The following is a 25,593-nucleotide window of genomic DNA, read 5'->3' as shown; positions in this document are numbered from 1 at the left end:
TCCCGCAAGAATAGGAAAAAGCATAAATTAGCAAAAAATGACAAGAAATTTCTAAGGAATTTGTTGTGAAATTTGAAATTGCTGGTTGGATAATACAATACAAATCAAAGACAAAAAGTATATAAAGCTGTGGTAGTTTGAGGGATGTGCAATGTTAAAAATTAATTTATTACGGTGTTTGCTTTGGTATGGTCAGAATATTCTATCTTATTTTATCTCTCCTCCTTACTGAAAACTGTGAACTCCTTGCTCTCACATTCTGTCTACCAGTACTTCTGATGCTGAAGACTTCATTAGTTTGCAAAAGAGTATTTTTCACATCATAAAACTAAGTGTTTCTCTTCAGGTTATAGTTAATGATTTGGTTTTACTAGGCCTTAAAGCCAACTAAGTATCCAGTAAAAACAATTTACTTGTACCGACTTTGACTTTCATAGCATGCATATGCACAAGAAACAGCTACACAAACAAATAATCAGTTGTGAAGTCTCCTCTACAATGGCCTGACAACCAATTCCAAGTAAGGTCAGAATGCCCTACCAGTTCTACAACTTAAGCTATGCAGTCATTTCTCTGTTTATTGTTGTGTCAATAAAAGATAAAACCTGCAAACGTGGGTTTCGAGAAGTATTAAACCATGACAGTAAGAATTTCAGTGAAAACAAGTAAAAATCACTTCACTTGAGCCATCAAACATCAGGAAGAATACATTTAACTTCTCAAAATACCAGGTACTTTTGGATTTCTTAATTTAGTATTTTCTTTTTAAAATGAATGATGGTGAAATCAAATGGATAAGAATACTTCTTAAGCCTTATTTTAATTGTATCCTATTAAGATAACTAAAATTGCAATACTTGCTGCTACAGTTTTAAAGAAAGTCGAAACTACTGATTCAACTGAGGTGAGTAGCTACCCATCTGCAGGCCCACTTAAGTTGCAAACTGAATTTTGATAACAGAAGCTTTCTGCAAATGCAGGGACTGTACTTTCCCCCTTTTGGCTTATTTAACTAGTCTCACAGAAATAATAATACATCCAAATGTGACTGACCAGTATGGAATTGTTATTATAGTAAAGTTGATGTTTCTGTTAAATCTGTTCTACAATAAGTTGTACACAGTTTCATGATTAGAAAGTTTTATCATTCCTTAGCTGTCACTCATTAAGATTCTAAAGAAACAGCTCTGACAAACAGAAACATTGATGAAGTGATCTGCAGCAACAAACTGGGCGACAAGCACTTAAATGTTTCTTGTACTCTTAAACGATGTATTATTTACTCGTGACTCCAAAGATCTTCCAAACAACCTTTCTGGGAATTTATCGTTCAGGAGCCATTTCTACAGTACATGCAGAACATGACTTCACATGTCACTAAAACTGCTTTTCCACTGTAATGTTACTCTCCTGCACGATACAGCATGCCAGTGTCAGAGCAGGCCCATGACACAAACGTGGAGTGCAGCAAAGACTCCAGTCTGGCATGTTCCTGCAGTGCAAGTTGGGCTCCTAGAAGGAGTTTAACCATGTTCACAAGTGGTGAATGACACCTGCGGACTCTGGCTCTCAGTGGCTTATTAGCTGAGCCGAGCAGCCGTGTTAATACAGCTTTCAATTCAAAGATAGCTCTGTGTTCTATTAGATTATATTATCTGATCCAAAAGCTTGAAGTGATGAACCCATTCCCTCTTCCTTCATTTTCCTGTAGAAATCTAATCTATACTTTTCAGGAAGAATAAATCCACTCCCTCCCTCTTCTAACTGTTCTTGGATCTGACAGATATCCCTAGATTTAGCAACTATTTACTGTTTTAAGTCTATCTTTATTATCACCCCATGAAATAAAACACCTGCTAATGACACAATATGAACAAGTATCTTATATATAGTTAGTGTATACTTACTTTTGTGTACTCCTACTGTATGTCTCTGCCACTGCTTTTTTTACCCGTATTACAAATATTTAGGAAGGTATTTGTTTCCCTACTTTCCCTCCTTCTTTCCCTTTTTCTGAAACAGGAGAAAACACCTCTCCTTCCAATCCCCTTGTATTCTTGAATCTTTCCTGTAGTTGAGATGATCTAAAGATATAAGTGAAGCAACAAAAGGGGATTTTTACATCAACTAGTTTCTTTTTAGGGGTGGGGGAGTGCACAGGAGGAAGGTTTCTGGACAAATTCTCCAGCTCTGAAGCAGAAGCAACATACTTCAAGCTAAGAACAGGCCAACAATGATCTCTTCAGGTAAGACTATTTGAATGTTATGGACCTTCATTCTTCTTCTTCAGCTTTGCCAAATACCAATTGTATATCCTCTTCTCTCCAGCCATAGGAATTAATAAAAAAATGAAGTTAAGCTCAGAATATAATTCTTATTTAACTCTGCTATCTTTCAGCAGCAAAAGAGATTGTAGAAGTTTTCTGGTTACTTTTTCTTTCTATTCTGCAAGTTTACCATGACCTTAATTGTTCCAGAAAAACTGCTTATGAAGCCAGGCTGAACAGTAACTACCCATATTAAGAACAAAAACTATTTTTTGGAGATCGTTTTGCACAAATTTAGACAGCATACTCTGATAAAAGTTACAGCAAGATTCTCTTAATAGCAAATAATTGTGGGTTTTTAACAGGCTTGACGACAAGGAACTGTGGTAAATTGGCTTTGTCACAGACACTATATAAAAACACGCTTTCAGAGCTTTTATTCTTAAACAGTACTTATCTTGATGTCTGATGCTTCTACCTCAAACTCAAAAAAGACTCATGTACAAAATCTGGTCTTTTTTTTTTTTAACTCCCCTAGTTAAAAAATTTTTCTTTAAATATACCTATTATCTCTGCCTACAAGCATTTTCCTGCTTTGAGGACTGCATTACCCTTTGCACAGAATTAAGTGCATCCACAGGAATAAAACTAATTCAATTTTTGAAAGGCCCTACTGAGTGCAGTCTGACTGTGTGAAAAATGGTACAAAACCTTCAGATGGGGATATCTGTGGGGAAGTTCTGTATTACCTATGAATTTGCCACTACCATTCCTTGCTGTGAAAGTCTCTAACTTGCATGCAATTATTTAGCTTTATCATATTGACATATGAGCTACTGTTCCCTCAATACTGAGGTTTCTTGTCTTTAGTTTGATTTAAAGTCAATGGCACCATTTGTGAACTACCTCCAGAAAGAATGTTTTTATATTTAACGTGCATATCAGAGGCTTATATTCTATGTACAAAGATAAGCCTTGGGTCAGCACCTAATTTCTGAAGGTAATTTAGTAGTTTTTTATTAAGTAAATTTTATTGAATTTATTTCTGTTACTTTTTAATTGTAACTTTACCTGTACAAGTAACCTTTAAGCAGTACTTACCTCCAAAAGATTAGGCTGCATTTGATCCAGAGTTTTTCCTAGATGCTTATCTGGATCTAAGCCTGTGAAAATAAAAAAGTGTAAAAATAGTTTTTATAAAATACTGTTATGACATCAAGAAAGGCTGCTTCTTTTTTTTTTTTTTTTTCTTCAAATATAGCATGTCTCCCTTAGAAACTAGTCCCACTGTATCTAAAATGATTCTTAGCCTAAAGAAAACACACTTAGTCAGAATTTTCTCTTATCCCCGCTAGGCAACTGGTTTCCATGTTTGTGGAAAAATAAGGCCAAATAGCTTTTCACTGTGTCAACTGGAAAAGTTGTTGTTTTCCTTTCTTAGAAATTTCTCTAACCACTGAAGTGTGGGTCCACAGTAACAAAAATACTACACAGAAATTGCCTCTTTGAGTTAGAAGTTACATTTGTAGATACCTGTTAAATTAAAATACAAGTTAATTTTTTTATAGTTCCTGCAAATTACTGGAAGGGGCAAGGACTATTTTCCATAATAAAAACTTTTTTGCTAAATCACCTTCGGTGTGTGTGTGACCCACAGAAAAAAGATAAGAAATAAAAAGGATGGAGATAAAGAAAACTCAGACTTATAAGGATGTCTTGAATGCTTTACCTTTTGATTCAACACAAAATATTCTGTATGATGTCTACATTTTGATTTATTTTTCTTGGTAAAAAAGTAAGACCTATTAACATTTGAAAAATCCTCTAACTTGACCCTCTGTGTTCTTGTTTTAGCTTTTTGACTTCATGAGTTTTGCCAACTCATGTCTGGTAAGTGGTAACTTCTCATGAATAAATCAAGTAATTGGCAGAAATCAGTACTGGGAAAAAACCCATCCAGGAACAAGTGTTTCAAGAGCTGACATTGTATTCAACCAAATTAATATCCTAGTTGGATTTGAGACTAGAGTGGCCAAAAGCTCTTAACATACAAAGTAAATAAGGAAAAAAAAAAAAAAAAAAAAAAAAAAAAAAAAAAAAAAAAAGATGACTTCTGAAAGTGTTGGAACACTGGAAAATTGGAAAATTTTCAGTGATCACATTTTTTACTACTCTTAATTATTGTGGTTTGTTTTTTTTTTTTTTACTGATCACAATACTTGTCTATTTTTTTCTATTCTACTGCTTTATACAATAATGGGTATCATTAAAGAGCTGCCACCAGAATGACTCCATTTAGAAGCAATTTCTGAAGTATGTACCTTGCAAAGCACTTTAGATCATTGATGATGAAAGCTGTTATATAAATGTATGGTATACTATTATATAAAGTCATTGCTAAGTTCAAATAGCTGACATGCCTTTTAATTTTTACAATGATGGTCTTGGTATATTTAAATTCCTGTGAAACTAAAACAAGTTAGAGTGAACGAGATCTCAAAACATTAAGAAAGTTTTTAAATATTTCATTAAAGTACACTAAAATTCCTTTATTATCTAAGGGAACACTTTAAAAACTGCATAATAATTGAAGTGAAAGAAGACTGAGGTTTTTTCCTCCCTCTATTCTTTTTTGGTACTGCTTTATTGCTCTTTATTAACAGACTAAAAATGCATGTTGCTAGATACAAGGTAATGATAATTTATGCTTGTGGAAATCATTCTGAAATATCTTAACTTAATTTAAATAGTTCCATTAATTCTGGTGATGTTTCCCAACTTATATCAGTTTAGCATTATGTCCTTGACTTCAGTGGGATAGGTTTTAGGCTAAACAAGCATTTTCTCTTAAAATAAATGAATGATAACTAGTACCTTATTACAGTACTCATTTCACACATTTAGATTAACATTCTTTATTAACATAATTACTTTTCTAAGAAAGGGAAGCCCTCTCCTTGATAAAAACAATTTGGTTTCCTTTAAATTTAAACCAAGGGATACATCAGAAATATGTGAGAAGGGAAACAGTTGTCAGAACCAGACACACTAACATATTATTTCTTTCACAACTTCTCTTTGATGTTAAGAAGTATATACCTACTGTTCTACCTCCTAAAGAACACAAAACAGTAATTTAAAAGAAACTATTATACAAATAGTATACAAAATACAAATTGCCTATGTATACAGTATGGGGAAACTTTAGGATTATCTAACACCTACATAAAAATCTGTGAAACTGCAACGTACCCTTTCTGTTTCTCAGTAGAAATCTATTTTTGTTTAGCTTGTCTTTCTTTTGAAAAATAGTATTTCCTTTTGTTTCCAGTAGGTTTGCTTTATGAGCAAATAGAGTGTCTGCTAACGGCGTCAAGAACCAGTGTAACATGTAATTTGCAGAACCAGTAATCCACATCTCAAGTCTAATGGTATGCATGTATAGATGTAGCTGTACGTCCACTGTTACTATTAGAATAATAAAGTAACTATAACCATACTTACAAAACAATTAATATAAATCTAAACTCCTATTTGGTATGTTTTTCTTTAAACAAAGGAGTATATTGATTCAGATTCTAAAAATTACTTACACTAAAAAGAAAACCAATGTATTATAAATTATTAGCACATTCCATTTAACCACATCCTCCAGACTTTTCTCCATGAAACTAGATGTGAAGAAAGCTGGATGGCTGGATAAACCAACAAGGTCCAGGGCCTGGATAACTGTATGTAGAATTAAGAAATTAATTAGGAAGGGAACTATAATTTGCAGCACTGACATCTATTTTACTTAACTTGCATGTATCAATGGGAAGCAATTACAATTCAATTAAAATATTCACTTTTATTACTTTACTGACTGACCTTGAAGTTAATGCCTGTTTTATTTAATTGCATCATCTATGAATAAATGTTAACCCTAGAATGTTATGCCCCATTATTTTCAATGCATTTTTAACTCCCCAACTGAACTACATCAGTCAATTTATTACGTGCTGTCAAGAGAGCAAGTGGAGCTTTATTTCTTTGAGATAGACCAGTACATGATGACAGAAACATCTCAAAAGATTTGATAATGCTGTTTTTAACAGTGCTCAGCACAACAAATTGTGCTCTCAGCACAAGTTTTGTGGCCTAGTTTTACTGTAAAATCAGTATGTGATAGCACAAATGGTACAATCACTTCAAAGTAATTTCTACTCCATCTGTAATTCTTGATAAATCCACTGACAGGAGCAGAACTCCTTCCTGCAGGTATCAACAATGTTTGCAGAGTCCTCTTATGCACAGCCACAAGAAAAGTGCTGTAGAGAACTGCAGTGATGTCAAAAGACTGTGGCAGAAATTCAGAGCTTTGTTCTATAGTTCTATATGGTTCTTAAAAGTGTTCAGTTATGAAAAAGAACCATATTTTAAATGGTTCACTTTGTACACATGTATTACTGTAGCATAAAGCCCTCACCTGAGGGGGTAGCTACCTGATAATACTCCCATTTATCAAGACCATTAGTAAATCAAATTCCATTTTCATGGTATTACATTCAGCTAATAAATTCCGCATTCTAAAGCCTCATCTTACTAACAAGAACATGTTTTATACCTATTTAGAATTTTAAAATAGTCTTGATTTTTAAGAAAGTATTTTAATATAAAAAATTCTATATTTACCTCTTAGTAAAATGCTGAATAAATACAAATAAATAATAATTATTGGTTTTAAGAAATGGTGGTACATCAAGTTGTTCTGAAAGCTACACCGAAACAAATTCTAATCCATAATACATTAATACATTGTGAAAGAACCACTAACACACACACACATATATCAATAAAAAATGAGTTAACCATTATCTGTTGATAATATAGAGAAAAATCTCTGTCCTTCCCTGAATAACCAACCTTAGCATTCAAAAAGTACATCTTATTCCTGAGTTCTTCCATAAAATGTTAAAAGCAAGTATCCAAAATCACTATCTATTCTAAATCTTCTTGAAATTTTATATACATAGAATTAGCATAGACTTTTGGAGAAAAAACTGGAACTTGTTTTAAAGTTACAGAAACTTAAAGTTCCCTTCTCTTCCTGACTTCTTGAGAAGTATTGTTGAGAAGATTAGTAATTGCCATCATTACGAATGTCAGAGACTGAGACTTAACTTCTGATGATGGAGGGCAGTATAACACACAATAAACTTTCTGGAAAGATCCTACTCAGTTGCTCACCAAAAGCAGAATTATTTAGAACTTTAAATAAGAAAAGAAGCAATGGAAGACTTAAGTTTTCTGGAACCAAAACTAGTCTCTTTCTCTCTCATTTCAATTTATTTTTCAGGAAGAAAATAGGGTTAACAAGGAGGTGATGGGACCTTTAAGGCACAGAAATATGGAGAGAAAGCAAAAGAGTGTAAAGGACAGATGCAACCACCCATCTTAAAATTGGAACAGAGAAAACAGGCCTATTTTTGAAGGTAAAATCTTCTACTTTAAATGTGTCTTTTTTTTTCTTTTCCTTTAGAGTAAACAATAGAAAATCACTGATATTCTTGAAGTAAGATCAAGCACTATTATTTAAACAGTAAAGAAAAAAAAGAGTTCATTTCTAATAGCACAGAAAAAGCCCATACACAAAAGTAGTAGTTGGTAAAGCAAGTTTACTCTGCAGGAGTACAGGAATGTCAGATACCCTTCACAATGTAGGAGTGCACCTGCCAGAAAGTTATTAATGCACTGTAAATCTATACCTTAAATTGCCTTGAGGTAAATTATTCCTGGTGTCATATTTAGCTTTCATTTCTACAAAGCGTTGGGAAGTGAATTTTTTGTCTGGTATCATAACTTGACAGATTCATAGTTGATTCTTAATTTCCTCATAACTTTCACAAATGAAAGGCTGTATAACAATGTTGAACTGGATGGATTCATAGAATTTCCTTTTTGAAAACATCAAAAAAATTGTAAAAGGTACTTAATTTTTGTATAAAAATAAAGGAAAGGAAAGTGTGATAAATACTGGATATTATTCCACCTCTAAAAGAGCTGAATGTACTTCTAATTTATTGTATACAAGAGCAAAATTCATGCAACTTGATTATGTGCCTACTTTTTTTTTCTTTTTTTCCCTTTTTTTTTTTTTTTTCTTTTGTTTTTTTCTTTTTCATGTGGGATAATTTATCCAATGTGGGAATAGTACAGGGGTGGAATTGGAAGATACAGTAACTCTTTTTAAGCTAAGTGGTAAAGTTATAAAATGTTAATCCTGAAGTGGTTCTAGCATATGTTTCAAGTGCAGTTTATTTAGGATCACAGTTTATGTTCTTTCTCAGAAGTTCATCAAATATTTTCTAAACTAGGTTAGTCTGATGTCATAAAATTTCATAATTCTAGAGAGGTAGAAGACTCTGAAACTCTTCACACCAGCAATGCTAGTTTTATCTATAGTCCCTTATGGTTTTTTTTCTTTTTTTTAACATCAAAGTTATTTGTGTTCTAGTTACATCTATGATTCAAAGCAACATAGCTTTGCCATTTCAAGAACAGAAACCTCAATAAGTCTTTGAAGAAATTTTGCATTGTTTCATCAAATAACAAGGCAATATTTTCACACAGATACTTTTAAAACTCTAAAATGCTTATAGCTTAAAAGAATGTGGAATAATTGTTTAATAACAGCATTAAACTGCTTTTACTCAAATCCAAGACTCCATAAAGCAAACAGTTCAGCTCATTGAAAATACTGCCCCAGTCAACTTCCCCTCAGGACTTCCAATGAACTTAAGAGACTTAAAACAAAAGTTATTACAGGTTTGGTCCATACAGCTACATATGTATGACTTTCCTGATATAAATCTATTTTCAGTGTTTTCAAGATTGGCATACTGAAATGTTTTACATAGAAATACTTTAGAGCACTGTTCATTTATTAATCTATTTAATTCAAAGAGTTCACCCAATCCGGCTCCACAGTTTGGATAAAAAATTATGTGCTGGTTTGTCCCTGTTAAAGAATTCTGGTATTTCCACGCTTGGAACAGTTCTAGTACTATTAAGCTTTGAAGAAAAGGATTGAGATTTGATTCAGTGCCAGAGAAAGAGGCATGGTACAAATGGTAAAATTTGTGTCACTTTCATTAAATCCATCCCCATGCAGGCAAGTTATAAATCTTTAAAAATTCACAGTCTCCAAATGGATCAACAGAAACTTCTGACAGGGGAGATCAGTAGATCACCTGCAAAAGGGTAAAGGCCAGAGCAGAAATAAAGGATCAGATTAGGACAAGTAATCTTGTAAAACTTCAGCTCAGAGAGCCATGGAAAGCAAGCATCTATGGTTGTAACTACACAGATATGCCTTTCAAGGTTTGAGTTTACGCCCTGTTTCAGCACAGAAGTCTGCACTGTGAATGTGCATCTAGAACTTAAATCTTAACAAGCATTAAGGAATAGCAAGTAATATTCTAGTATTAACAAGATAGCACTTCTTCCTCTTGATTTTCATTCTGGTAAGAATATTTCAGCTTTTGACATCTCTTACTAAGCTCTTTTTCTTCCACGATTTTTCAGCTCAAAGTTCTCTGACCATTCTTATTCCTTCAGTAGAACCCTTACTTTCTTTTCTCTTTCACTTTAAGGGCTTAATAGTCCATTCTTAGCCTGATCCTTCCACTTCATTTTTTCTTCACATGATATGATTTCCTCAAACTTCCAAGTGATCTTTCCACTCTTAAGTCATCTCTCTCCGATTTTGTCTGTCTGATATCTCCTTAAGAAGCACTGCACTCAATAATGTAAACTTTCAATTACTTTTCTGTTTTCAGGCATGTTCACTTTCCCACCCTTCCTTCTAACTCGTGTCCCCTGTTACTACTGAAAATACCAACATCCTTCCCAATCTCCAATCTGTAGGCTCAAAACATAGCAAAGAGGGAATCATATTTCTCTCTAACCTGTTTCTAGATCCACTTACGCAATTTGTTACAAAATGTCATTTCTTCTTTTTCTGTAACACACTTTCTTTTCAAACATTTCGTTATACCCATACACTAAAAACTCTTTACAAAACCCCATCTTACACTGGTAACAAAGTATCTGTCATTCATATACAGGCATCAAGGCAAATAACATTCCAAATGCAAACATTATTTTCTTAACTTTTTTTTTTTTTTAACCTTTCAGCTATGCTCTGAATCAAAATTTTTATTCACTCATAGTCCATTCCTAGTTCTCTTTTCTCTTTATCACCTTTTTTGCGTCATACTCTTCTTAAATCCCAAGTTAATTTTGGTTGATTTTTGGTCTTGCATACAATTCCCTTTTCCATGTTGATCTTTTCCCATATGAATCTTTTCCCTCAGAAAAAAAAAAAAAAAAAAAGGGCCCAAGCTAAAATAGCTCCTGTGGTTTCACCATTGTTCTCAAGTCTTTTCATAAAATGCTTGGTGAACAAACAGGTGTGGTACCTTTTCTTTTATCGTAAATAACATGAATGATGTAGATAAATGAGGTAGTAGACAAATGTATTAGGGAACAAGCCTAAGGTAAAAGTGTCAAATACACTTAAATTCTAAAGAACCAACTAAGCTTTGGAAGCTTTGTTTGAAAAGCCAGTGACAATAACATATGCTAGCTAGGAAGGTATGATTAGAAGGGGAAAATGACTAATAAAAATATCTTTCCTAAAGTATATGATTGGCATAAATTTACATTCTTAAATAAATTACAATAAAAATTAATTAAAAGCTATCATATGTGTATTCACGATAATACTTTAACATTGTTCAGGGATAATTTTTCCAATAAAAATTTAAGGCTACATTTTAGAATACAATATCCCTAACAATGTAGACGATGATTAAAATTTGACAGTACTTGGAAAAATATTATCGGTCATTTTATGTTCCATTTCAAATTATGACAAACAGAAGAAGTCTTTTTCATATTAATGAACCCAAATGTCATAAGGAACAAACGCTGTGAAGACTGTCATAGATTCCATTACACCTCCAGTGTCTGGTAACTGCCCAAGGAAAAAGCAGTGGAATAATCACGTCTAAATAAACTGAAATAGCTTATTTAGCAATAAGTAAACAAAACCTTACGATACAATATGGAAGAAACAATTGTGATCTTGTATTGATTTCTTAACAAAATGTTCTTCACTTCCTTCTGTTATGTTGGTGAATTGTCTGAGAATTTTTTGAAAATATTTATAGGAAGCAAGTATGTTCCCCTGTGATGATGATATAACAAGTTTCTTCAATTTCCCCAATACCATCTTGAAAACTGCTCAGTACTAAAAACTAGAGACACATTTTCAAAGAACACTGTTCCTTTCCATTGCACAGATGATGGGCTCAGACAAAATTCACACAACCCCCAATTTTACTTCAGGATATGATCTGACATTACAGCCAACCCTATTTAGTGGTAAGCTTTCTACTGAAAGAGTTTTGTCCTCCGTGCAGCTGTGCCATCTACACAGCAAGTTCCCTGCACACACAAAAAAGCAGTACTTCCCTGCTGGATCACCCAGATGCAGCCACAAAATCACTGGAGCTTTCACAGGGGCAGAAGCAAGTAGAGGCTTGTGGTTTGGAAGAGTCAGCTAGAAGGGGGAAGGAAAGATCAACCCTTTGGCAGCAATGCACTATTAGATCAGTTTATCTGTAACACTAAATTACACCCTCAGGAGCTTAACCAGGAACTGTGTGGTGTTAGTTCTTTTTTAATGTACTACTTTATACATAAATCTCTCCTCCATGAAAATTAATGGGAGTCTGGCTATCAATCTCAGTCAGGATTTCACTTCTGTACACTAGTGGCATGCAAATAATAAATAATAATGCAGACACCTAGGTGGTTAGGTTTAAATAATAAACAAAAGCTCCAGGTCCTGATTTCATTATACTGAGAAGGAACATTTTTCCTCTCTAAATTAAAAGCTTATGTACAAAAATATACGCATCCCTAAACTATTAGCTTTTCAGAGGGTTCCATGTACAGCACGAGTATACCATTCTTCTTGACCTTGTGAGGCAAGCGTCAAGATCCTCTCACAGCAAAGGAGACTCAAGTTAAGTATATGTACTTCAGACAGCTCATTTTAGAGAAGGAACTTCAGGATTTGTTGACAGACAGGAGATGGCAATGGCTCCCTAAGGACTCATTACTCCATTGTTGGAGCAAAATAGCCTGGGTAAGCAAGTAGGTCCCACACCATCTCAAAATTTAGGCTTCCACAGCCCCCGCGACTTCAACACGGCTGAGCACGCAGATGGTCTGGAAGCACGCATAGCAGCCAGACCCACAAGATAAAGGACGTAGCGGTGGGATAAGAGCCTCACTTCAAATGTAGGCTGAGGACCACAAGCTAACCAGAACTGATACAAAGTTTCAGCTTTTATTATTGTCCAACAGTTGAACAGCATTATGGTATCATTTCTCTCCTGTGGTCCAAAGAACAGCTAGAAGCTAAAAACAAACCATGAGAGAGTTTTTATTTTTCAACTTAGTATTTCTATTATCTGATCTCATAATTACAATGTTTTTTTCAGCTATCTAGTCCAATAATAAAGCATTAATTTACTATAACCAAACTGGGAAGAAGCTGCAACGTACAATTTAAATAATGCATACTAATCGCATAAAAAACAGAAATTTGAGCTTATATTGATTTTGACTGAAAATGGAAGAAGCAATTTTTTTCCTCCACTTTCTCAAGCTAATGATGTGCACTCATAAGGCTTACTTACTGAAGGTGAATATTACTCTTAAAATTTAAAAATCCGCTAGAATCACTGAGGACAAACTGCTTTAACTGCATGACATAAACCAAATTTTTACTATATTCTCATATATATAAGAACGGAAGCATGTTGTATTTTAAAATGTATAGTGGCACTTCAGTTCTAGTATTATTTCTTAACAAGATTTAGCTACAGTTAACCATATAAGTAAAGTAAAAGATGCTCATTTTTTACTGATGACCATACTGTGAGGAACCCAAAGATTCCTTCCAAATGTAACCTTCCTCCTTCTCTCACTTACACCTGAGAATTACACCTAGTGCTGCAGTGGAAGCAATTTGCTTTAGAAAGTGGCACAGGTAAGACCAGTATATAAAATTAACAAGGTTAAAAGTTGAATCTGTTATATGCATACTCTGCAAGTTAATTAGTATTTTAATCTGTAAAATGTGTCCAGAGAGCAAGGATATCACACCCACATCTTACTATTGTGTTACATTACACTGTCTCTGTTATATTACACTGTCTCACATGAGCAATGGATATTACTGGAATTTCAGGCACACACATGCTAAAAACAATCAACAACTGCTTCTATTTTAGCTATTACTGAGCAACCTCATTCTGACTTTCTGGAATTTCCATTGAAGAGAGGTATATTTCAAATATAAAAGTATAATGCATCATACAGGCATCTTTAGCAGCAAGAAAATGGCACTGAAGATAAATATGCATAAGCAGCTTTTTATTTTTTTCATAGCTCAGGTTTGCTGCTAGATCATGGAATGTTTTTCTCTCATCATTAAAGCCTCTGAAATACACTCTAAAGGAAAGAAAGCTGATCTACTTATAGATCAACAGAAGGCATGTGAAGAAGGCTTGATAACAATACTTCTCTTGCATGTAAGTGAGAGCAATTGGTATCCCATCTGGAAAAGCACACTACTCCGAGATAGAAAACTCTTGCCACTGGCAAAGTTTGTGGTATTAATTTGTAATGGTGGATTTAGGGAAGTGTACTAAACTAATGCTCATTTACTTGCATAATTATGTGTTTTCTACATAAAATGACAGGCTTTTACCTTGCCAACACTGGCACTGAGTTAATGGAAAATAGGACAAGACGGGTGTACAAGTATGCCAGCGCTGATGAATGTCAAGCTCAGGTTACAGATTTGCTTCTTGAAGCATTAACATCTGTACAATGTACCATCAAATGCATTACCCTTCAGACTCCTAAATCTGTTATTTTAAAATATTTTCATTGCAGTTTACTTTGATTATTAATCTAAGAGGCAAAAAGTTAAACTGTATCTTATCTTCTTTGCCACTTGATATGTTAAACAGCCTTCATACCTTAAATCCACTTTAATACGGCATGCAATTATTAAAGCATTACAGAATGGCCCCAGAGCACATAAGCTCCATTAAATTTGCTTACATCTAATTACGTCTGCCTGAGGCAGGTGAGAAATTGACTCTGATAAGAACGTTCTTTTACCTGGAGCCAAAAAAATAAAAATGAAAAAAACCTTGGAGTGATTTTCTATCTAATTGCTATCTACAAGTATTTATGGTATTCGCTCCTTCAATGAATAGCCCACAAAGCACTCTTTGTGCACTAACTAGTGCATTTTAAGTTTTTTAAGACTGAATACAAAAGACAAGCTTATCTTGCCTCAAGCATAAGACAGGTCATCAATGATGTCTACTTGTGAAATAGTTTTATTTATTACTTAAATCATATATTTTCTTTAAAAATATTTCTGATGTGAAAAAGCATGTTACATATTCTTTGTGGACTTTTATTTTTAATTCATGTCTCCATAAGCAATGAAAGCATCCTATTTATGGAAAAATAACATAAACATAAAAGTGTACTTTACCTGGCCTGAAAACTATTCCTTTAAAAAATAGGTGTTTTATAGTAGAAAACAGAACATTCAACTTCTATTTATTTGTTACTGGCCTTCCAAAATTCAGGAAAACACTATTAAACTACACTGCTTGTTACCTATAAGTGAATGAGGGAATGTGGTATTTCTAATCATTCTAATACCACCAGCAGCCCTAGCAGATCCTAGAGAACAATACAGCTAGACCATTATAGTGATAATGTAAAAATTAGCTAGAAACTATACCAGCTAAAGAGGAATAAATATTTTTTTTTTTAAAAAGTAATATAATTAATCCAGTCTAAAGGGATTATAATTCAATTATTGGTTAATATTTAATGAGAAATCACTTTATTGTAAGGCATTCTTTAAAGACAACAGGCATTACAAATTTGATGTGAAAGTTGCCTGGATAAGCCAGCCATAGGACTTCTAATGCAAGATTATACAACAGTATTTTTTATACATACATCTTTAACCACCAACATCACTGATGCTCTTGTATTACACTAGCCATTCTTTGGTAAAATGGACTGCAAATCTATAGTCAACCCAAAAAGAAAAGGCCCTTTGGTCACACTTTATGCTTAAGACCTCATTTGATACTCTTAAATGAAAAACTACACAGAGGCCTGAAATGAATATACTGTACCACTAACACGTTTCTCATGTGTCTCTTAGGGTTGTAGAGTATGTCATTCAATAAGCCTTCCTATAAAACTTCAGTTGACCTTATCTTTACATTCAAACAATAAACAAACAGGTTATATTTCATATTGATTTGCTCCATTATCCAAACCTCATTTTACATATTTGATAATGAAAAGACATGTTGATTTTCTGGTATACTAAACAACACTGTAAATACCATTTTTTTGAGGCAATGATGAACTATTTCTGCTTGCTATATGCTTTATCAACTCAAAGACTGTTGTTTCACAAAATGTTTTGGCCTCATATAACATCTTGTTTGATGTTAATTTCTTGTATTTCTATTAAAATTTTCACGGTTGCTTTATATTATTGTCTAGCCACCAGTCTGCATCATCCATAAATGACAATACTGTGAACTACTGAATTATGCATGCATCTTTACTGCAAATCAAAACCAAACCAGAACAAAAAAATTACAAAAGGAATTTAATGATTATTCTAGGAAGAATTACTTTCCATCTTTTCCATGTCTCCTCTAAGAATGAATTGCATACAGGTAAATTAATTATTCAGGCATCACAACATTACAACTGTTATTCAGCCATGTAGTTTTAAAAAATTTTCTTCATATTAACATCCCATATCCTAAAATATAGAACAGAATTTCTGATTTCCCCTGTTATGTTGTGAATTGTCCATAGGAAGCTTCAGTAGACAACATTGCTCAGAATCTGAATACATACCAAAAGCTGCCACTTTTATGATTATGGCTTGAATGTTAAATGATATCATTTCTTTAAGCAATATTTCCTGGTTCCGACGCCAAAGGTAAGCTAAAGGCTGAAGATTAAGCCTTCTGCATCTTTAAAACAAACAAAAAATTGGATAAAGCCAAGCATTGTGCAGCATGATTCATGTAAAATTAAAGAAAATTAACTTCTCTCATTTCCTATCTTAAATAATTTTTCTTCTACAATTTCAATTACAATAGTCTACTATTCGGAGATTTCAGTATATACATTAAATCTAATATAAAAAATATGGAATAAACTTGTTCTGACTATAATTCATCTATGTAAGTAAGATATAACTCACTGATGCAAACAGATTCACATGGGAACGTAAGTAAAACCATGAGAAAACACATTCCTAAGCCTTCAGGGAAACAAACTAATTAATACCTTAGGAAGTGATCACTTTATGAACACAGCTAAGGCAAGAGTTACTGCTTTGTGATAAATGTGGCACATGTCAGTAGTACAATATACTAAATTTGTTATACTCAACAAACCTGTGATTTGGATCAACACCCAAGGAAAAGAATAATTCAGGAAAATGTAAATTTAATTATTTGTTTTGATACATATCATATTTAGTCAGCATTTGATACACAGCATTTGATTGTTTATCAAATGAGACAATCACTAATTTGCACTATTGATAGGTAACCCTTCTGCAAATTGTCAAGTACCATCAGCTGGTGATAAAATGTGTAATGCCTAGTTCCTGAAAAACTTAAAAATATTTAACTATGGAACTAGATCAGAGCACTCAAAAATTACATTTATTTGTCAATTATCATTGTTTATCTAATATATGGGCCTTCTCCCATATGTTAGATAGACCCACTAGTATTAGTGTCAAGACTTTATATTTAAATGGAAGTTTAATGATGACATGTAAATCCATAGTTAGCACCCATATAATCTAATTGGCTTTCTTATTACTCTCATATATTTTAACAGAGAGCTAAATTGTGAACTTAACAGAAATATTCAGTAACTCTGCACGTGAAGAAGTTCATTTAGGTGCCTATCTTTAGCAAACAAATTAGCTGAATCCAAGTAACAGGGATGGTTTATGTGAAACAACTTTATTGCAAGGGGTAAATTTACAGATCAATGTAAATTTTTTTTTTACCACTGAGTGACCTTGGAATTAATCAGATTTGTTTGAAATATTGTGATGTCCTGTCAATCTTTTGGCTGTGGTAGAAGATCTGAAACCCACAATCTACAAAAGCAATCTTTTCTAAAATATCTAGCAACATGATCAGGCAGTCATTAAAATGTTTTAATGGACAAGAAAAAGAAAGGAGCTATTTCTGACTGCAACTTACCTGTGTAAAGCATAAAGAAAACACCCATGCTGTGTAGCTTGCTAATGTGAGTCTAGTTGGCACAGCATTAACTTTACCATTCTTTAAGCTCACAAAAGGCTCCAGATACTTGCTTTTATCAACAACAAATAACTAATGAACTCATTAAATCACAATTTTTAACACAAGGTGTTTTTGCATTTCATCAAAGGTAGTGAAAATTCTTTTCCAGACCCAAATCAAATCTTGGCCTATATAACATACACAATTCCCATTACATAATCCTTTTTTTTTAATTAAGACTCCTAAAAGTATCACAGTCTATCTAGACGCTCCTGATTAATGATAACAGATTTTAGATTTTAAAGAAGTGAGGGAAACATGTACATAAGGATTCTTGCACAGTTAATTCCTGATAACAGGTCACAGGACGTTCCTTTATATTAAAACTCTGTTGAAAAATATAGATACTTGATCACAACACTCTAGTCACTGGAAATGAATGAGCTTTCTGTTGAAATCAAAGTTCTGAACCTACCCAATTATTAAAACTCAGTATTTTTAACAGATCCATGACAGACCTGAAGAGCAATCCAAAAATCTAGTATAGTCTCTACTGGATTTGTACTAATCAACACATGCTTCCAGGAAAAAAAAAGAAAGAAAAAAAAAAAGACAAACCCCCAAAAGATACTTATATTAACTAATTGAATGAATGCTACAACATGAGAAATAAAGCAACTGTTTCTGCTCCAGAATTTGAGTTAGAAAACAAACAAGTAAAGCACTTTCCAGAATGTTTATATTAATAAAGATTAATATTTTCTTACACATCTTCAACTCGAACTCTCTGATAGTCAGAAAGAATAGCTCCCACAGATACACCCTCCACTCCTTCTTTATCCTGAAAAAAAAAAAAGACATGGAATGTTAATGATAGCAGTATGTGCTGCCCTAAGCAATAGAGATTCAGTACCTCTCCTAGCAGAATCAAGCAAGAATAAATCTTTTTCCCTGTGCCTAGTACATGGAACTGAATGAGCTTGAACGCAGATCTTGCATAGAAGAGAGCACGGCTGACCTACTACATCAGCTATTGCTCTAACACAGTCACCTACTCAAGTACCCTTCCACAGAAGAAATAACCAGGGTAACTGAAAAGTACCAGATTTAAGAGTTTACCCTGAAGTTTTCCTGACATCCTGAAAATTACTTCCAGCTCTTCACTATAACTAGGTGTTAGCTATCCCACCCACAAATAAATAGCAGCAATGTACAATTATGACTATTAATTAACCTTATAGCATTTGTCACAATAGGCAGCACAAGAGGGTGTGAGATCACTCTTTTTACCCTGACACCAAAGGAAGAAAACTTGCAGGCAACTTACTCAATGTTAACTTTTAAAAATTCTGCTATAAAAAATGGTTCTCCAAGACATATTTTCTCTGTTTCATTTCAATTACCTAAGCCGATAGTACTTTTTCTTGTAAGCACACTGAGAATGTAAAATTTATAAATGCACATACTTACAATATTTCATGATCTCTTGCATTTTTAAGTTGCTTGAGTCCTAGTCAACATGCTGAATTTACTTTGTAAAATTTGCTCTAGCTAGACTTTAGTTAAAGTTGTTTTCCTCTTTTAACCAAGGTAGATCATAACTACACAGCATTACGTACCTTCTGGATCTGCTCAATTAGACAGCAATCCTGTGAAGTTTGCAGCAAGATTTTACCACAGAGTTTTCAACTACACACCCAGATACAAATTTCAAAATCAAATCAGTCTTTGCCTGCCATGGTACTGAATTTAAAATTCATTTTCAGTTTCTTATCAACAAAATCATGTGGAATGTGCTTCATATTCATTTTTATATTGTAGGGAAAATTTTCCTAGTTTATATCTGGGATATTCTTTCCTCAATCTATCATCTTATTCTTCTTTGCATTAATCCTCACCTCATCTTTGTCCAACCAAATTCCTAAGTTAATCATACCCATCTGTATTTCTGATTTAAGTCAATGTATTTATCAAAATTTCCAGTTGTAATAATCTGAAAACTGTACCACTGTTCAGTTTAGGTACTTCTATATGTCATTAATGAATATATCATTTCATATGAAACTTAATGCCAAATCATACAGGATTCAGGTTGATGCTTTTCATATATCCAGAAGTCATAGCACTGATGAAACTTAATTTTAACTTCTCTGTCACTTGTTCATTATCCACTGCTGGTATTATCATTATTACTATTATCCAGACAGTATTACTTCTGATTCTCTTTAAGCTTTCTGTGCAATGATGTTTCAAAGCTCTTTTTAGAATAAAGATAAATTAGACATTTCAATTTATTCAACTCACCCTTCTAGAATTACATTTCTTAAAAAGTTAACATAGTTATGTAAGTAGTTTCCTTTAAAAAAATTTAATAAAATGATTCATGAAGCCCTCTTGGATCTTCAAATACATCTAAAATGTCCTCCCCACACTCATTTCATGCAATTTTGATATGCAGTTTATCTCTACTGCTACAATTACACTTAAATTGCATTCTTCAAAGTTCTTTCTAGAAAGATTATAAAGTTAAGTTGCCTAGCAGTCTTGGAAAGCATGCCAGCTGAGTATTGGGTTTTTTTTTTTGTATTTGTATGTAAAAAGAATAACTGTAACAATTCCCTCAAAACACGCTCCATCACAATGTTAAGACATCACCCAACATATCCAGAAATATCACCTGTATTTCTGCTTATGTGAACAATCAATCACAGGCAACATATCCTCAGAGGTAATAATCATGAAGTGGTCCATGCACAGGACCTGACATCATGAACCAATATTATTAAACAATTAATACATTGAATATTAACTGTCCATGTTTCCAAGTTACCACACATCTTTCTGTGTGAAGGAATGAAGCAGCCTGTATTCCTTTCTGCTCAACACACTATAATATATTTGTAATGGAATCACAGAATCAGAATGGCTGAGGTTCCTCACTTTTGCAAATAAACTTGAGACTCCTGCTGTGAAGTAGATCCAGACTATCAGGGACTAGGACAACATATGGTAATAAAACTGAACACCTATATAGGGAGAGAGGTATTAAACTACAGAAAGGAATGGGGAAAGACAAAACCAGAAAAACACTGCAGAAACACATCTGCACTTATATGATCAGAAAGCAGACCTGGGACTTGGGGCCGATGGCAAGGGAAGAGTAAAGCAGATTTAGCCTACGATCCAGGGAACAGCAACAAAACCCAACACAAAACCACAGAGAACTACAGTCACCTCTCTAGCCTCCCAGTGTTAGAGATACTGGATGTTCAAATGCTTTTTCATTACTACTTCTTCATGCAAGGCAGCATAACAACATAAATGATACACCACATCCAACATATCTGCGGGACGTGTGGGGTTTCTGCAGTTAGCCACCAATGTGGCAGCTACTACTGGCATTACAGCTACACTAGGAATCTGTTCAAACAGTAAGTTTTTATTACTTCATGGAACATGGAACTAGGTTCATTGATCACAATAGAAACAAGCAAAATCTCGGAAAAAGGCAAAACAAAGTATGATTCAGATTTTATACTTATTGAGATTACCAGAGTTGTTTTGGTTTCGTTAAATTAACAGTAGGTGAATACATTAGTGTTTCATTCTACTAAACAGAGCTGACTCTAACCCAATCTTTACTGTTTTCAGATTCCATTAAGACACAAATCAATTTGTTCTTATGAAGAATCATGTGCAATAGAAAGCCACTAACCAATAAAATATCAACCACCAAATCCTCTATATATCTTAAGACTTTATACACATACAGTAACAGTACAATTGACCTTTCTGGCTGAATCCATCACAATATGCTGACATCAAGACATGCTTAATGGTAAGACTGTGACCATTCTTTTTGATTTCAGTAAGATTTTGCTATTAAGTTCTGCATGCTTCAATTTACAGGACTTTGACAGGTAAAAAAATCTTCTATGGTCACACAGTAAATAATTTCACCTATATTTAACTGTATGTGTATATTGCATATTTCATGTTATAGACATCCATCTCTATGCTTACTAGATAGTTCCTGTTTTTTATAGTTGGAAGATACAGAACACACATTCTTGCAGAGCACAGTCCTTAACTGTGAACATCCAGAAAATAATTTTGAATTTTTTTAAAATCCTCACTTAATTGCAATGTGAAAATAAGCACCCTTTTCTGATCAATGCAAATGTCAACTCTCCGACCACCATTACAGATGCAATTAGTACCACCATCTAATGGAAGAATAACAGGAGTCAAAGGAGTCATATCACATCACTTAATTTCAATATTTCAGTACTTTGCTGTCCATCCGTAAGATCAGCCACAAAAATGCATTAATGATTCTAATAGAGAGGTATTTCAGAAAGAACTGGTAGAAAATTATCTATTGGACATACTATTCAGGCAAAGGTGTAAGAGAATGTCTTTAAGTAATTTTTCTGAAGTCCTTGTAAAAATGAGATATACAGTATCTTTAATAGATCCATTTTTTAAGAAAAAATGGTTCTATTCATAATAAATAATTAAAAATAACTACTTTTTTTTTTTTTTTTTAAATAGACTCTTTCCTGCAACAAATCCAAAGACTGAGGCATAGCTGAACTTTTGGAAATAGCATGTAGCGATGTAAATAATGCCTGCAGTGGCCCTGGATTTCCTATCTTAGAGCTCTGAATTTTACCCTTTGGCCAATGATAGTCACTACCATGGAACTAAACTCTAAGATCTTATAGTGTCAGTGATAATAAACAGAGGTGACCACACTTTGAAGTTACTTTGGTTTAAGGACTTAGCATCAAAAGTATCAATTTAAAAATACTGTTTTAACATGCATGTGTTTAAGCTTTTACTGAGTATTAGTAGCAGCAGTAATTTTTAAAAGCAGAAGATCTTAGAGCTCACTGACCAAGCACAGATTCCCAACATTGTCACTACTTAACAGTATTATTTTTATGCATCTGTTGTGTGGTATTATTATGTTGTGAAGGAAAGCAAATGTAATGCAATTTTAAGTTATTCTGCTTTGCCACCAATTCTTACCTACAATAAAAGATTCTTAATATTTCTTTTTTCTAACGTTCACTTGAAATATTCACGGCTATTTCTGTCAAAAAGAAGTAATACATGAAGTAAATGTGTTCAGCCATTGTTGCTAGAATGATATCTAAGAAATGATACTCAGTATATGTTTTCTCTCACATATACTCTGTTTTTTTCTATTTATTGATTTTTTAAAAAAAGGTGCACTCAAATACTCTGGAAAACCAGACACTAAACCCCATTTAATAATAACTGTCACTGTTCAGTTCTCAGGTACCAGAGGCAAACTATCTCATAGACTAAGTTCAGTAAGTAATGTTTTTGAAGCATTTGATACAAACAAACACAAAGCTGTACAACTGTTGTCTCACAACTAAGTCAATCTCCATGGCTACATAAATACACATATCCTACAGTTTTCCATATTCTTTTATCATAGGATCACAGGCTGGTTTGGGTTGGAAGGGACCTTAAAGACCACCTAGTTCCAACCCCCCTGCCACGGGCAGGGACACCTTCCCCCAGCCCAGGGGGCTCCCAGCCCCGTCCAACCTGGCCTTGAACCCTGCCAGGGAGGGGGCAGCCACAGCTGCTCGGGGCAACCTGTTTTATAACACATACATTTCTCTTTCCTCACCAAAACATATAACATGTTTACTGTTATCATCATATTTACTACAGTGCAGTGCAAATGTGTTGTTACAACAGTTACCATCACATATACTCTTTTTTCTCTAATAATGGGGAAAATAGTACTATCAGAGATATAAGAAGACAGTAGCTATATGACGAACTTCAAAAAAGATGTGATCCTGATAATAAACAAATATGCAGTGAAACTAATACCTGTAGGACTTCTCTTTGTGATTTCCCAAATACACAGATTCACAGAATCCCCTGTTCATCCATGAAGATGGCAACTGACTTGCCTCATACACTTTTAAACAAGCTCACAGAGCAATAAACACGGCATTTTTAAAAATTCATTCTGTCTTTCAAGTTCTCACAAAATATGTATATTAGCAAAGAGAGTAAGGAAACTCCCTCAGATTAAAAAGTAACTGGATGTAGAGACTTAAGTGTCCTGTTCTTACATAAACACAATACTTCTATACTAAAATGAACTGCTTCACAGACCTATTTGTTTGGGATTTTAAAATTCCTAGTCCTGAATCCTAGAAATTTTCAAAGTCATCATATGGTAGAGGTATTTAAAAATGCATAGTCTTTAAGGTCACAGAACTTCTATTTAACAACTGTTGGAACAATGGCTCAGACTTGACATTTAAATATCAAGTAGATTACTCGTAGGTTTTGGTTTCGAGTTTGGGTTTTTTTCAATTATACATACCTGTAACACATTTAGAGGCTTGATGTGCAAGTGTATGAATGCATATATATACACACACAGAGCATATATACAGCATATATATATACACACACAAATAAATACATATATGTGCATATATGTACTAATGTATAGAATATACCTTGAAGTTAGTAACAAAAGCACAGAAGACTGTCATTGGCTCCTTGCTTGCAAGATACACTAAATCTGATTTAAATAATCATATACAAGATGTTCTACACTTATTCTAGTTTATTTCTTTTGATAATACGTAAATTTTAATCATCTTTTGAGATGGCAGTACATCGCATCATTTTCAGTTGTGGTTAGCATTCATGTTTAAAGACATTTGACAGGGAGCTATTCACCACCATCACTTTTCATTTAGTTCTTCTGATGGTAAAGAGCAAATATAAACTTCCATCACTGTCCAGACAGCAGCTTCCCCAAGGAGAAACATCAATATACTTAATACATGCTTTGAAATGGGAGAACTAGTTAATATACCTACATACCATGAAATGGAATAAATTCAATCCCCCTGTTCTGTACGGTTCAACAAATCAAGGTTGGAGTGGCACAAATTCAAGAAATAAGAAGATTTGAAGGGAAGAAGTATGGAGTATGAGGCAGAACAGGAAAAAACCTACCACCTAACAACCTTCATAAATTCCTCAACTGGACAAAGTTTACATAAAGCCTTGCCACACAGTGTATTCAGCTCAGCACTTGAGGCATGCGAAGAGCACTAACTGAAAACTAGTTCTTCGCTGAATTTACTGTTTGGTATTGAAAGAGTTATCGGACATTTTGCAAAGAGATAGGATTTTGTCTCATTCCTAGCTGATTGTGGTTAGAAGAGATTCAATCCGAGAACCAATGGTGCCACATTTCAGGTACTACACCTTTTAATGTGGAATCTGATCAGGTTTAGTACCATTAAAAGCATTTTCACAAAACTGCAGTCTGAGCATGGGAAGAGCAGGCTGACATCTTCAGGCTAAATATCAGGGATCTGCACAGAACTCAAAAGTCAAGGAAGCAAATTTCTGAAAATTCTGGAGGAAAGATGTTAGGTGCTGTATCATGTGAAAGGTAACAGAGAACAGAAAAATGTTCAAGGAAAGCCAGTGTGGAAGGGTGATTTTTTTTGTTTTTTTGGGAGGGCAATGGGGTTTATTTGTTATCATTAAAGAAAACATATACTTCAAGAGGCTACTTAAACTATGCAAAATTTTACTAATACATTGATAATGCAATGGGTTAGTCTAAAGCAAAAATAAATTGCTTCGCTGAAATACTTGGATAATATTGAAAGAAGTTAGTACAGTATACTCTGTCACAAAGTATTACATCACAAATTATGTAATGTATACATAAAAACAGATGCTTAACATAGATGTATACAGATGCTAACAACTTTTTATTTTCCATATTACTCTATAAAACTTCTTTTCCCCCTTCAAACTACCAAAATTACTCACTT

At 33.7% G+C, this 25,593-nt stretch overlaps 1 protein-coding gene across 6 annotated transcripts in view; it reads right to left on the bottom strand.

The window, feature by feature from the left end:
* Nucleotides 1-25,593, bottom strand: part of DPH6 (diphthamine biosynthesis 6) — a 212,466-nt gene that overhangs the window by 146,143 nt on the left and 40,730 nt on the right. For all 6 annotated transcript variants that reach the window (XR_006165157.1, XR_006165158.1, XM_042791053.1 and 3 more), the window contains 3 exons: nucleotides 18,493-18,566; nucleotides 16,308-16,426; nucleotides 3,369-3,430 (listed from right to left, as the gene is read on the bottom strand). Coding sequence is in view for 4 of the 6 variants with exons in the window: in XM_042791053.1 (XP_042646987.1) it covers nucleotides 3,369-3,430; nucleotides 16,308-16,426; nucleotides 18,493-18,566 (255 nt within the window). In the remaining 2 variants the exon portion in view is untranslated. The remainder of the gene's footprint in view (nucleotides 1-3,368; nucleotides 3,431-16,307; nucleotides 16,427-18,492; nucleotides 18,567-25,593) is intronic.

The sequence above is a fragment of the Tyto alba genome, unplaced genomic scaffold (genome assembly GCF_018691265.1).
Source record: "Tyto alba isolate M040663 unplaced genomic scaffold, T.alba_DEE_v4.0 Super-Scaffold_18, whole genome shotgun sequence".
In the NCBI taxonomy this organism is placed as follows: Eukaryota; Metazoa; Chordata; class Aves; order Strigiformes; family Tytonidae; genus Tyto; species Tyto alba.
This window is presented reverse-complemented; position numbering and strand designations above follow the sequence as displayed.